This window comes from Nelumbo lutea, chromosome 1 (genome assembly GCF_056320005.1).
Source record: "Nelumbo lutea isolate HS-2025 chromosome 1, American lotus-T2T, whole genome shotgun sequence".
Classification (NCBI taxonomy): domain Eukaryota; kingdom Viridiplantae; phylum Streptophyta; class Magnoliopsida; order Proteales; family Nelumbonaceae; genus Nelumbo; species Nelumbo lutea.
In genome coordinates, this window is record NC_142684.1 from 24,179,759 (window position 1) to 24,194,791 (window position 15,033).

Here is a 15,033-nt window from a genome sequence, read left to right on the forward strand (position 1 = left end):
ACCATGGGGTATGACTGAGGATCAGGTAAAACTTATAGTTTTTCCTTTTACTTTATGAGATAAAGCAAAGGACTGGTTGTATATTCTTCCTCCTGGTTCAATACATACATGGGATGAGATGAATATGATGTTTTTAGATAAATGTTTCCCTGCATCACGAGCTGCAAATATTAGAAAGGAGATTTGTGGGGTTCGACAGTTTAGTGGTGAGATACTATACGAATATTGGGAAAGTTTTAAACAACTCTATGCTAGCTGCACACACTACCAAATACTTGAACAGTTATTAACCCAATACTTCTACGAAGGACTTCAACCTATGGATATGAGTATGGTAGATGCAGCTAGTGGAGGAGCCTTGGTCAATAAAATACTTGAGGTGGCTAGGGAATTGATTTCCAACATGGCCGAAAACTCCCAACAATTTGGAGCAAGAACAGATGGTGCTATTAGACATGTTAATGAGGTAAGCTATTCTAATCTTGAAAGTCAAATTTCTGATCTAACTGCTTTGGTTCGTCAATTGGCTGCAGGGCAATTAAAAACGACATATGCCCATCACTGCAAGATGATTCAGTGCAACAAGTCAATGCTATAGGAGGATTTCCTGGCCAACCTCAACGCAAGTATGACCCCTACTCTAACTATTACAATCCTGGGTGGAGGGATCATCCCAATTTGAGCTACGGAAATCAAGGAGGGCCATAGAGATTCCAGTCTCAAGCTTTCAATAGACAACCTCCCATTCTAGCACTTACCCAAGCCCAAAATCAACCCTCAAGTTCAGGTATGTCTTTAGATGAGATAGTTAAGGCTCTAGCGACTAACACTCAACAATTCCAACAGGAAACAAGGGCCAGCATCCAAAACTTAGGGAACCAAATCAGTTAACTTGCTACTTCTATTAGCAAGTTAGAGGCGCAAAACTCTGGAAAATTACCATCACAAATAGTGGTCAATCCCAAGGAGAATGCTAGTGCAATGGTGCTAAGAAGTGGGAAGGAATTGCAGTCACAGCTTGCTTCGCTAAGGAAAGTGGATGAAGAGAAGAAAGAAGAGGAAGAACTAGATCCACCTAAGAGTTCCAATAAGGAAATGTTTGAAGAAGAAGATATGAATGAGGAGGTCAAATTGATTGCACAATTGGATATGAAGGAAGAGTTAGATTCATCTTGTGCACATTCAATTTTTTCTATAGATATTACTGACTCTTTAGTGGAGCAAACTTTTGAACTAGATGATGAAGACACACTGAAAGTTGTAGTTAACAATGGGCTTGATCAATTACAACAAGCAGAAAAGGAGTTTGTGTTGAATCCTGAATTGCAAAATTCATCTTTTGAGTTGGAATCTTTTAAAACCATAACTCTTAGTTTACCTCCAACTCACACAAAACTCATTCCATCTATTTTGTAGGCCCTATTCCAAATTTGAACCCGCCCATGATGGATGAAAGGGGAGCACACTGAAAGCTGCGACCACGAGAGTTAGAGGATCCATGATAGGGAAGTTGTTTTTCCCTTTTTCTTTTTGTTTTTACATTTCTAGTTTAGTTTTTCTGCCCTTTCTTTGCATTTAACCTCACATTGGGGACAACTAGACCTGTTCATGGGTTGGGCCTGGCCGGGCTCGGGTCGGGCTTTGACTCTTTATTAATAGAAAAATGTTAGGCCCGAGCCCAAGCCCGGCCCGACCAACGTGTCTACAACTTGGGCCTGAGCCCAGCCCTAATAAAAAGCCCGAAGCCCAAGCCCGAGCCTGAAGCCCGACCTAATAAAAGAAATTCGAATTTTTCCCTATTCAAATAAACATTATCTATTTTAATTCAGATGTTTTTTTCCCCTATTTAAATGAACAATAGGCCTACAAGTGAATCAACAACCTTCTCAAATAAAAAAATTTATTCAAATGGACATCACATAGAGCTTTTACTTAGGTTTAACTATAGGTTGGGCCAGGTTTACTTAGGTTTAACTATAGGTCGGGCTGGGCCGGGCTATTTTGGCAAAGCCCGAGCCCTGCTCGAATTTTATGTGGGCCGGGCTTTTTGGCCCGAGGTTAATCCCACGGGCCAAAAAGCCTGTTCAAGCCTGTCCAGGGGGTCGGGCCGAGCCGGGCCGACCCGTCGGGCTACCCTACCCATTAATAGGTCTAGGGACAATGTAAGATTTAAGTGTGGGGGAGGGGATTTAGGTTAGAATTTAAGTTGTGTTTTAAAATTTGATTTAGGTCGTGTTTTTCTGCATTTGCTTTTCGGAAAAAAAAAACCCTCAACTCTTTTGAAATCAATTGAAACAATGTTCTAGGGAAATTCTTGTGAACCTAGTAATGAGGTACGATCAAGGAGTACATGACTTATCTGAAGCCATTTCCAATTAAGCTAGTCTTAAATTTAGGTTTAAGTAAATAAGGTAAATACTTCACCATTGCCACAATTGGTAGGATGGAGCATAAAATGCACCTACCGGTCAAGTAATCCGATGGTAGGATGGAGCATAAAATGCACCTACTAGCCAAGTCATCTGATAGTAGGACGGAGCATAAAATGTACCTACTAGCTAGCAATTCAAACAGTAGGATGAAGCATAAAATGCACCTACTGACCAAATAATCCAAAAGTGAGATGGAGCATAAAATGCACTCACTTCTTCAGAGGAGAGAAAAAGAAAATGAAAAGAGAGAAGATAAAAAGGTTTTCCCTGATTTACTACCTGGTTTGTAGTAGCAAAAATTGGATTGACTAGTGAATGAGTCGTGTATGGCTTGGTTGTGTTGATTTAACAGTTCACAATATTTAACCTAGAATATTTGTGGAAAAAGATGAAGGAGAGTTGAGTTTAAAAATTGGTAGGATAGTTAGTTTGTTCTTGTTCTATATTTGCTTGAATTTTGTCTTGCCCGAGGACGAACAAGGTTTAAGTGTGGAGGGATTTGATGGGAATAAAAAGTATCATATTTTTATCCCCAAATATTCATTCTTTTACAGTAAATTAGCATTAAATTGGACTCATTACTCTTGTATTTCGATTCAGGGCAAACAAGAAGGCAATTGGAGGAAAACAAGGCTAATCGGATGATTTTTTAGAGTTTCGGAACTGTTCAGTAATCGGGGTATAACTCTCAACTCCGGATTCCGATTCAGATGATTCAAGATACAATGGAAAGAGAAGGGAAACCTCCACAACTATCATGTTTTGGGTTTGGACAGATTCGATATTCATCAAAGTCAAAACTGGGCCCGAAGATGGAGAAAATTCATAGTAAAGCCCAGTTCGCAGCTGAAGCCCAATTCGCAGGAAAGCCTTGTAGCGGCCCAAGTTATTAAAGAAGCCCAACTCGAATTCAAGAATGAAGAGTCCTATCAGATTTAAATTCCAATTGTAATCCTAGGAAAATAAGAGATTAAGATGACTAGATAGGATAGGATAGGATTAGATCTAATTAGGACTTTCTAATTTTGAGGATAATCTCCTAATGGGAGTTGGAAAACAGCCCTCCTCCTAAAGCTATATAAAGGGGGGGGGGGGGGGGACTAGCTTCCAGCACTCAATCAATTTAGAAGAAATCAAGCAATCAATTCAGAAGATCAGTCCATCCATCTGGGAAGTTAATTTAGTTCTTGCTTTTAATTTAAGTATTCGTTGATTCTTGCACATATTATTTTTACGGAAGTTAATATTGATTAGTCTAACAAATTAATTAGTATTACTCTTTCTATTGCTATCCATGGTCATTTAAAAGTATTCTTTCATAAATTAAAATGATATATTGCTATGTGTTGAATATTACCATTTCCTTTGTTCAACTCTTGTCAAGTAGGAAAAATCATGATTTATGTGACAATAGCCAACTTATTGAATGATAGTGATTAATCAAATGGATTGATCCAATTCCCCTCATCAGGTACATCCATTCCCCCAAAAGAGATTTGATCCAATTCCATTGTCCTGTTGAGCGGGCATTGTGGTGTTCCAAAAAGAGTAGAGAAACATAAATTGGAAAAAGAAGGTGCACAAACCTGCCATATGTGTACTAGTCCAAGAAATCCTGTCAACTCCAGGTCAGCTTGATTATAAATGGATTTCAACGAAGGGAGGATATCTCACCCTTGGTGTTTCTTTTGCACCTGAAGGTCTGCAAGGCTAAAACCCCAATTTGACATCTGTAATACTGCTTCTTCCACAAATGGTAAATCGGACAGACCTCTTTCCAGAAACTGAAGCTCTACAAAAGAATTTACCTCTGGAATTGTCATAGTAAAAATATGAAGCTTCGAAAAGCCTCCATTTACCTCTGGAATTGTCATAGTAGAACTGAACTCTGTTAGTCAAATCATATTTTGCTTGAGAACAGAAATAATAAGTAAATGACAAGGTTTAAGAAAGCAATCTGGAACAAATACAACTTATGCTAATACGAGGAAAAAACTCAATGAAATATTTCTTTTTTTGGAAAAAATGTAACGTAATATTTATTGAAACAAAAGCTGCACATACAAGCTGAGATCAGTCTCAGAAAGGCAGACTGGTCAACTCAGCAATTACATACTCCACCAAGAATTGGAATGAAAAGCAACAGACAAATTACAATTTCTGAACTCCTCCGAGACTGACACCCAAGAGATTAACTTGCCCCAGCTTTCTGGATTTAAGGCCTTATTACAAAAAAGCCTACAGACCAGATGGACCATAAAACAACACTAGGAATAGTATTCCACACTATCTTCCTTTTTCTGTTAAGCCCTTTGATGCTCCAGCAACACAATAACTCCTTTACCGATCTTGGCTTAGCCCATATTAAGTTCATGGAACTGAAAAAGTGGTTCCACAGTTTAGAAGACAATGGGTAGTGAATGCACAAATGGTCAGTAGATTCAGAATTGTTCCCACACATACTGCACGACAGGTCCAAAAGCTGAATGCCCCTTCTCACAAGATTAGCTCTAGACAGACATTTATTCAGAACCATAGTCCATACCAAGAAGTTGGATTTAGATGCACTAATGGGATTCCAAACCTGAACAAGGGAAACCAGTGGACCCCATTCTACACAGTTTGGAAGCTAAAGACTTGACAGAGAAAACACCATTTGGATTCCACTTCCAATACCACGTATCTTCTAAGCAGAAATCAACCTCTTGAGTTTGAAGAATAGTCAACATGCATGTTCATTATCTCTTCCAACTCCTAGTAGAAAAGATTCCTTCTAAAGGTAGGGACCAAATAACTAAATCACTAGACAATCTGCAACACTCAACAACAAAAGCCTCTTGGTTAGAAGCACATTGAAAAAATGAAAGGAAAAGATTCAGTAGGAGAACCATCCAAGCACCAAGGATCCTTCCAAAACTTGGTTCTATTACCATTGCCGACCTTCATAGAGATCCCATCAGCAAGAATAGAGAAGTTCTTCATTATCCCTTTTCCAAGAGTTTCCCCAATTGGGAGGAGGGTCCCTAGTTCTCCAGTTGCCCCAGTCCACTCCATACATGCTAGCAATAAGAGATCTCCACCAAGCATATTTTTCAGCCGCAAATCTCCAAATCCACTTACAAAGAAGGGTAGAATTAAAGGTTTTCAACTTCCTTATGCCTAAACCACCTTCATCCTTGGGGAGGCAGACTTGATACCAGCTAATAAGATGATTTTTTTTTCTCCTCTTCCCAACCCCTCTAGAGAAAATTCCTTTGAAGTTTTTCAAGCCTTCTTGCAACTTTGTTTTGGATAGGGAAAAGGGATAGGAAATAGGTAGGTAAATTGGATAATGTGTTCTTAATCAAAGTCACTCTACCCCCAAAAGAAAGATATTTTTCCTTCCAATATGCCAATTTTCTCTCATTTCTTTCAATAACCGGGTCCCAAATTGAAGACAGCCTACAACTCGCCCCTAGAGGAAGACCCAAATATTTAATTGGAAGAGGCTCAATCTGACATGCCAAAATCTCTTCACAATCAACTAAGTTGGATACCTGACCCACTGGAGTGATTTGACTTTTGTTCCAATTGACTTTAAGACCAGAGACCACCTCAAACCAAGATAAAATCCCAAGAATTAAGTCCACCTGAGAGGGAGAAGCATCCACAAAACATAGTGTATCATCTGCAAATTGGAGAATGCTAACCTTCTCCCCCTCCGGAGTAATTGAAAAACCTTTCCACTCACCAGATTCAACAGCCGTTTTACTAAACAAAGTGAGGATCTCCATTACACATATAAAGAGTAATGGAGATAGGGGATCACCCTGTCTAAGACCCTTGGAACTATTAAAGAAGCCTACAGATTGTCCATTAATCAAAATAGAAAATTTTGGAGAGGTGATACATACTTTAATCCAATTTCTCCATTTCTGCCCAAAATTCATCTATTGCAACACAAGATCAACACATCGCAAGTTAACATGATCATAGGACTTTTCAATATCAACTTTACAAATCAACCTTGGGGAACCCTCTCTTCTTATTCTTGAATGAATCAGCTCATTAGCAATAAGAATTGAATCAAGCATCTATCTACTCGGAACAAAGGCACTTTGATTGTTACAGATAACACTACCTAGAACCCCTTTCATTCTCTCACCAAGGACTTTGACTAAGATTTTGTAGAAGCTATGCAGAAGACTAATCAGCCTGAAATATGTTATGTTCATTGCACCTTCAATCTTCGGAATTAGGATAATAAAAGTAGTGTTTAAACTCTTTTGCAATGAATCTCTCTCATAAAAGCCTTGAAAGACATTTAGAATGTCCTGTTTCATAAAGTCCTAGCATTTAATGTAGAAAAGATTTGTAAGCACATCTAGCCCTAGGGATTTTTCATCTTCTAACATCTTAATTACTGCCTTTATTTCCTCCTCCGTGAAGGGTCTTTCAATGAAGGTGGACTAAACATCACTCGGCTGTTTAAAGGGAGGGGACCTTGCCACTTTCTTCATATCTGCCTCAAACTCCCCCACCCTACCCTCCCCTTCCAACCTAGTAATTACAGAAGCTTTAGCTCTTGCATTTGCCATTTTATAGAAGAACTGTGTGTTTTTGTCCCCCTCTTTTAGCCAAACCACTTTAGCTCTTTGACTCCATTTGATTTCATCAATCACAACCACTATATCATACTTCAACTTCGCTTGAGATCTTTTCAATCTGCACTCCTCTAATAAAGGACCCAACTCTTCTACTAAATCAATCTCCTTTATGGTGCTCAAAAGAGCTTTCTTTTCTGTTTCTAAATTCATGTTTTTCTCCAATTTCCATATTTTTAATCTCGCTTTAATGGCGCCCAGATTTTTTGCTAGAATGAAAAAGCTAGTTCCCATTACCAATAGATCTTCCCACATTGTCTTCAACAAAGGGATAAGATTAGTATCTTCAAACCAGGCATTCTCAAATTTAAAAGGGGCCCTAATTTTATCTTTGGCACCACAAACTAACTATATTGGAATATGGTCTGAAACTAGCCTAGGAAGGGCAATCTACTTGAAATCAGGGAAGAGCTCTTCCCAACTAGAAGTAACCTATCCAGTCTCACAAGAGTGGGGATATCTTGATTATTGGTCTAAGTAAACCGACTACCATGGAGAGGTAAATTAATCAATTCAAACCTGTCGATGAAGTCAGCAAACAGAGCCATTTCCCTAGATCTTCTCCCTCTGGAATTTTTCTCTTTAGTAGACTAAGTGACATTAAAATCACCACCAATAACCCAAGGATAAGACAGGTTTCCCCTCACCAGAGCCAAATCCTTCCAGAACTCCTTCTGCAGATTTCAATTAGTAGGACCATATACATTTATGACTTGACAAATATTTCCTTCTGCAAATTTCAAAACTAGGGAAACTGAAAAGTTTCCAATGTGAGAGGAGATAAAGCTACAAACCGATGGATCCCACATGCTCAACAGCCCCCTACATTCCCAACTGCCAATTTAGCTTTCCTTCTGACCTCTCCCTCCCCCCAAATGCTTCTAACAACTACATCCTCCACACTTTCCAGCTTGGTTTCTTGCAATAAAATGATCTTCGACCTCAACTTCTTCAGGGACTCACACACTATAAGTCTTCTTCTACCCAACCCCAAACCCCTTACATTCCAAGATAAAAATTTTACCTCTATTACAAATCATAGACTCAAAAAGCAAATTTATTTCTCAAACTTTTCTCCCCCCCCCCCCCTCAAACTCCCCTCACTGCAGTCTGCCTTGTCGTTTAACTCCCACGTAAGCCTCATCATTTCTCTGCTTCTCTTGGAATTATTTCCCCCTTTGTTTGCTACTACCTTCCCTCTCTCCAGGAGAATTAATTGTTTGACTCCCTCCAGATATTTGATTGTCTCCTCCTCCATTCCCTCTAATGGAATCCCCAAGTATTTACCCAAACTCAACAATTTTGACGATACCCAAGAAGAAGCACTAGAAGTAACTGGTTGCTTACCTCTCTGGATTGACTGGTTCATCACCTTTCCACTGTTCATATGCGGCTGCTCTGCTATTCCACCACCCTTAGTGGTTTCCATACCTCTTCTTGCTTCCTCCTAAGCTCTATGATGGTCTTTATCCTCTCCCCTATTTATTTCTATCTCCAAAAGCATGAATTTTTTCTATATTTTCTATTACAATCTTATTGCTCATATATTGTCCAAATGATATAGAGGGGTCATAAAAACTAGGACAAATATCTTAAAACAGAAATAAATGGTGGATGGCTAGACTAACTGACCAAAAAATAGGCCCTATGTGGTCCATTCAAATCCTCTAATTGGATTTGCACCAACGTCTTCTTCTTGTTTTTGTTTTTTTGTTTTGATAGGCAGAGTTATAGCGCAACCATATAATATAATGAATTAAAAATAAAAATACAAACAGAAGAAGAGTGCCCTTTACTCATTAAAAAATATACAGCAATTGGGCAAGAGCAGAAATATGATATCCCACAAAGCAAAGTATATGGAGATTTGCTGTTTTGCAGCACTGGACACAAGCATTTGAAGAAGCTTCCCAGCAAGCGATACTACCATGAAACTAATGATTATAAATAGAAAATATGACAGTTCTCTACAGAACTTAGATGGGATAAAGATGAAATATCCCTCAATTCTCAGATTTGCTCTCCTAATACCTAATTAAGTGACTGGCACTTTCATAAGTTGTTCCCTTTCTATTTTGCTACCTCACTGTTAATTGTCAACCATGAAGATCTTCTAAAGAAAAAAATTTCTTTCACTTGTTTGTTTTTTAAACATCACATTCAATGAGACATAAATTAGAAATAAACATTAGGATAAACATGTGATTATAAGTCACTTCTGATCTTAATCATTCATATACAACCAAATATGAGCTGACGTTGAATCCCCATTTGAAAAAACAAAAGTTTAGGTCTTAATTCATGTGATTTAGTATACCATTACTATTGCAGGGCTGCAAATGATATCTGATTGTTCAAATTTGTTCAGATTTGATTGACTTCCATCTAATTTGGGTGAAATATTTAAGCACATGTCACTGCCATATGTCCATATATATATATATATATATATATATATATATATATATATATATATATATATATATATATATATATATATTTGTATGTATGTATATATGGATTGCACTGAGCTGAATTGGATTTAAAGTTGATATGCACATGATGTTTTGATTTGAACTTAGACTGATCTACTTTTAAAGATGGATTCTTTACATTAAGCCCTCCCACCCGCCTTTTCCTTGGTGCACAAGTATTAAATTCATGGAGTGAGATTTTTTATAATCTGTTTAATATGTTCTTCTCTTTATTTCGCTAGGTATAACAGTGAGTTGTTTTTAACAGCAAACTTCTATCTCAAAAATCCCTTTGAAAATCATCAACATAGCCTGAAAGAACAAGAGCAGCTATTAGCCAGGCTGTAGGGAACTTCAGCTATCAGTTTCTTCTAGTATCTAATGGGTGGAATTGTGCAAGATTAAAAGATCTTGTACAAGTTGAGGGTTTTAAGAGACCTAAGACAGTATACATGGTATCTATTCAATTGACGTTGTAGTATTTCAATTCATGCATATCCCATAAGGAGATCGAGCAACTTCTCCGTGTTTTTTATTATTATTATCTCTATGGTGAAGTCCCAAAACTATGCAATGCATATGGTGATGGGATATGGTGCATTTTTTTCTTTTTGATCTTGCCCAATTTATTATTATTATTATTATTATCTTTATCTATCATAAATAACTTCCACATCGCATGGATAAGAAAATAGTATCACTGAAAGATTGCAGAAACCAAGTATCCTCTTTGAGCATGGATTTGTAATTGCAACTTCAGTAGGAAAAGGCAGTGCTGAAGCACGAGGGAGCATCTCGGGGCATTTGGGCTAATGTACTCATACATGATGGTTACCAAAATTCCCCAGAAATGTTGTCTCAGCCAATCACGGTGCTTCAGCATTGTGTTTTGCTGTTGAAGCTTCAGCAGCAAATCTGCACTCATCCACTTGTAAGTAAACAGATTTCCTATTGTTGCTTCAACAACAAATCTGCACTCATCAACTTGTAAGTAAACGGATTTCCTATTGTTATTATAACTAATGGACTTTCCACAATCTTCACAGACATATTGATGATGTGGACAAGATGATGGATGAGATAAATGAGCAGACTGAGAACATGAAATAGATACAGGAAGATTCGTCAACTCCTATTGGTGCAGCAGCTGATTTTTATGAAGTAATTTCCCACTTTCCAAATGCTTCCCCCCACTAAGTTACTTTTTTTTTGTTTTTCACTGAAGAGTGTAAATCATTTTAAACCATAGGATGAACTGGAAACAGAATTTAAAAGAACTAGAGGGAGCAGAGCTGTTGGAGCAACTTCTTCAACTTGCTACTGTTAAAAGGGAAGATTCTGCATATCTTCTATATTAAGCCTGGTCAATATCTTGTATATATCTTCCTTTTATATTCCAGAATTGTAGCTAGTCATATCCCTTGATTCTTGTATAACTGTGTATATATAACCGTATAGTATCAATACAAGGAAGTAAGCTTGTTCGGCTCTCTGTTCTGTCGACACTTCTGCTATTCTTTTGCTTTTCAGCCTTCTGTTATCCTTCCCTTTTTCATGGTATCAGAGCAGAACTAAGATCCTGACTCAATCATCGCTGCACTCTATTCCTTCGTGTAGCATCTCTTCATCTTTTCCGTCTTCATGGCCAACGATATTATGACTCCTACTCTCGGCAAGATCAATGCCGATTCTGGTATATCCAAACCAGGAATTATTATTACTCCCACAGATATCTCCAATCCTTATTTCCTTCACCATTCAGATCATCCGGGTTTGGTCTTGGTTTCCAAACCTTTGAATGGAGACAATTATTCTGCTTGGAAGAGGGCTATGACACTGGCCTTGAATTCCAAGAACAAGCTATGTTTTGTCAATGGCTCAATCAAGGCTCCTTCAGAAGAAGTCGATCCTGAAGGTTATGCGACTTGGTCGCGATGCAATGACATGGTCCATTCCTGGATTATTAACACTCTCAGCCCAGAAATCTCAGATAGTGTGATCTATTATTCTTCTGCTCATGAAGTTTGGGAAGATCTCCGTGAGTGTTTCTCTCAATATAATGCACCTCGCATCTTTGAGATTCAGCGAGATATTGCTTGCCTTTGACAAGAACAGCTCTCTGTCTCTGCTTATTATACAAAATTGAAGAGCCTATGGGATGAATTGGCAGCATATTCAGACACAGCATATGGGGCGCAAGCTGATCAACAAAAATTAATACAATTTTTAATGGGTTTGAATGAATCTCATAATGCTATTCGCAGGCGGATTCTCCTGATGAATCCGCTTCCTTCTGTTCGTCAAGCCTCCTTTTTAGTCAGTCAAGAGGAGAAGCAGTGACACCTGAATTGAACCCATTCCGATGCAGAATCCAATGCTGCTATGGTTGTGCGTAACTTGACAGAAACAGAGAAGACTAATCGGCCTTATGGTTCCCAAACCAGATCAGTCGATTTCCAGCGGTCACAGGAGTATGGCCAGCGTCGTTCTGATACTGATAGATGACGCTCAAGTTCTGGCAGAGGCAGGCCTCAATGCACGTATTGTGGTGATAAGGGCCATTGGGTCCAAAAGTGTTATTAGCTACATGGGTATCCACTAGGCCATCCAAAGGCAAAGAATACTTTAGGCTCAAATCAGTTCGGCAAACCAGCAACTAATCATGTTTCAAAAGGCTATTCTAAAGAGGAAGGAAAACCAATTGTTGGGATATCAGAGGCTCAATTGCAGCAGCTCTTATCGCTTCTTAGCATCAAAAATGAGGGGTCTAGTCCTCAAGCTAATGCTGTAACCAAACCAGGTTTGTCTAAGATCACTTCCCGTAATTGGATCATTGATAGTGGTGCGACGGACCACATACCTTCTGTGTTACTGCCTAGCGGACAAAAGGCTAATATTGTTGCCAAAGGATCATTGCCTCTGAATTCTGTTTATTCTCTATATGATGTATTATGTGTGCCTACTTTCCAAGTTGATTTGATGTCAGTCAGTCGTCTTACAAGAGGTTTAAATTGTTCAGTGACATTTTTCTCTTATTGGTGTATTTTGTAGGATCTGGATACGAAGAGGATGATTGGTTTGGATAAACAGCGTGACGGGCTATATTATTTAGTGGCACTAGTGACGAAGAAATTTACCAACCCTTCGTCATCCACCAACTTCCAACCAACCTGCAATCTCACCACTTCTTCCACTGACCTCTGGCATCGACGCTTAGGCCACATATCATCCTCTCGCTTGGCTTTCATCGCTAAGAATTTTCTGGATTTTTCCATTCAGTCAAATAATGCTTGCCCTATATGTCCTTCGGCAAAGCAAAGTCGTTTACCTTTCAGTACTAGTGTGATTTCTTCTTCCAAACCTTTTGACATTATTCATTGTGACATTTATCACCCCTCTCTTTCAGGTGCTCATTTTTTTCTTACCATTGTTGATGATTATACACATTTCACTAGAATTTTCTTGATGCGACACAAAAATGAAACACAATCCCTTTTAAAATGCTTCTTTAACCACGTTCTCACTCAATTCGAAACTTGCATTAAAATATTTCGAAGTGATAATGGTGGAGAATTTCTCTCTCTTCGTTCCTTTTTTCATGATAATGGTGTCATTTTTCAACATTCTTGTGTTTACACACCTCAACAAAACGGTGTTGTGGAATGTAAACATCGTCACATCTTACAAGTCGCTCGAGCCTTACGATTTCAAGCTCAACTCCCTACCCAATTCTAGGGTGAATGTGCTCTTACTGCTGTCCACATAATTAATCGATTACCTACTCTGGTTCTTTCTTTCAAAACTCCTTTTGAGTTGCTCTACTCAAAAGCACCTTCCTTTTCCCATCTCCGTGTTTTTGGCTGTTTAGCCAATGCTACTAATGTGAATACCTCACATAAATTTGATCACCGCGCTACGCCCTCAATTTTCATTGGATATCCTATTGGTCAAAAGGTATACAAGTTATTCGATTTATCAACCAAGAAGACATTCACTAGCGGAGATGTAAAATTCCTTGAAAATACTTTTCCTTATAGTCAGGCCACCCTTAATACGCCTTCTTTAGCTAATCATTATAGCTCAATTCCTACATTTCCTATCGTTGACCCAGCTTTTGTCTCACCTCTCCACAACAATATTCCCCACACAAACGAATCTCGCTCACCTACTTCCTCTCTGGAACCCGAACAACCATCCCCTTCCTCTCCTCCCCGCAACCCATCACAACACATTGAGCCATCTTCACCGATCGTCCATGTCCCTTTATCATTGCCATCTGATGCACCATCTCTGGCATCAACGTCTTCCCTCCATCCAACTTTACCGACACCCGAACCACCCCTCTTCTTGCCTGATCCACCAACACCATCACCTGAACCACTTCGTCGCTCCAGCCGCCACGTTGGTCCGCGATCAAGCTTCAAGATTACGTTTGTTCTAATGTCACACATGTTTCATCCGAGCCGTCATCCTCGTTGTTTTCGGGTCCGACCAAAGGCACCCGCTGTCCACTTTACAACTATGTCACCTATCATCGATACAAGCCGGCGCACTGTACCTTCATCTCCCATATCATCCACACAACTGAACCTCAGTCCTATTCTGAAGTTGTCACTTATCCTGAATGGCGGGCAGCAATGCAATCTGAATTAGAGGTACTCCAAGCCAACAGCACTTGGTCTCTCACCCCTCTTCCACCCGGTAAGAAACCAATTGGCTGTCGTTGGGTTTATAAAGTCAAGCAGATGGTTCAATTGAATGGTACAAGGTGTTGTTTTTCATGACACTTTCTCCCCCACTGCTAAGATCATTACAGTTTGTTGCTTGTTTGCCTTAGCCGTTGCTTGGGGTTGGTCCCTTCACCAACTGGATGTCAACAACGCTTTCCTTCATGGCTACCTTCATGAGGAAATTTATATGTCTCCACCGCCAGGGCTTCGGAGATAGGGGGAGGAACACTTGGTTTGTCGGCTGCATAAGTCCTTATATGGCTTGAAACAGGCATCACGGCAGTGGTTCTCTAAAATTTCAGATGCTATCAGCGCCCCTGGTTATGTGCAATCCCGAGCCGATTACTCTTTATTCACCAGGAAACGAGGCAAGTCTTTCACTGCACTCTTGATATATGTTGACGACATTTTGATTACTGGGAATGATCCTGTCAGTATTGCAACGATTAAGAAGTTTTTACATAGCAGATTCCGCCTTAAAGATCTTGGCGACTTGAAATATTTTCTGGGAATTGAAATTTCTACTTCTAAAATGGAATTTTTATCTCCCAACGCAAGTATGCATTAGAAATTATCAAAGATGTTGGGTTGTTGGGTGCGGCACCAGTTGACACTCCTATGGAGAAAGGTTTGAAGTTGTCAGATAAGAGTGATTTACTTAAAGATCCAGGCTGCTATAGAAGATCAGTCGGGCAACTAATATACTTGATTGTTTCAAGGCCAGACATCACATATTTAGTTCATGTCTTGAGCA

The 15,033-nt window shown here is 39.1% G+C and overlaps 1 protein-coding gene across 1 annotated transcript; it reads left to right on the plus strand.

The window, feature by feature from the left end:
- Positions 1-11,190: 11,190 nt before the first annotated feature.
- On the plus strand, positions 11,191-11,655 carry LOC148873974 (uncharacterized). Its single transcript, XM_088949954.1, has one exon. The coding sequence runs from the start codon at positions 11,191-11,193 to the stop codon at positions 11,653-11,655; it is 465 nt and encodes a 154-aa protein (XP_088806080.1).
- The last annotated feature ends 3,378 nt before the right edge of the window (positions 11,656-15,033 follow it).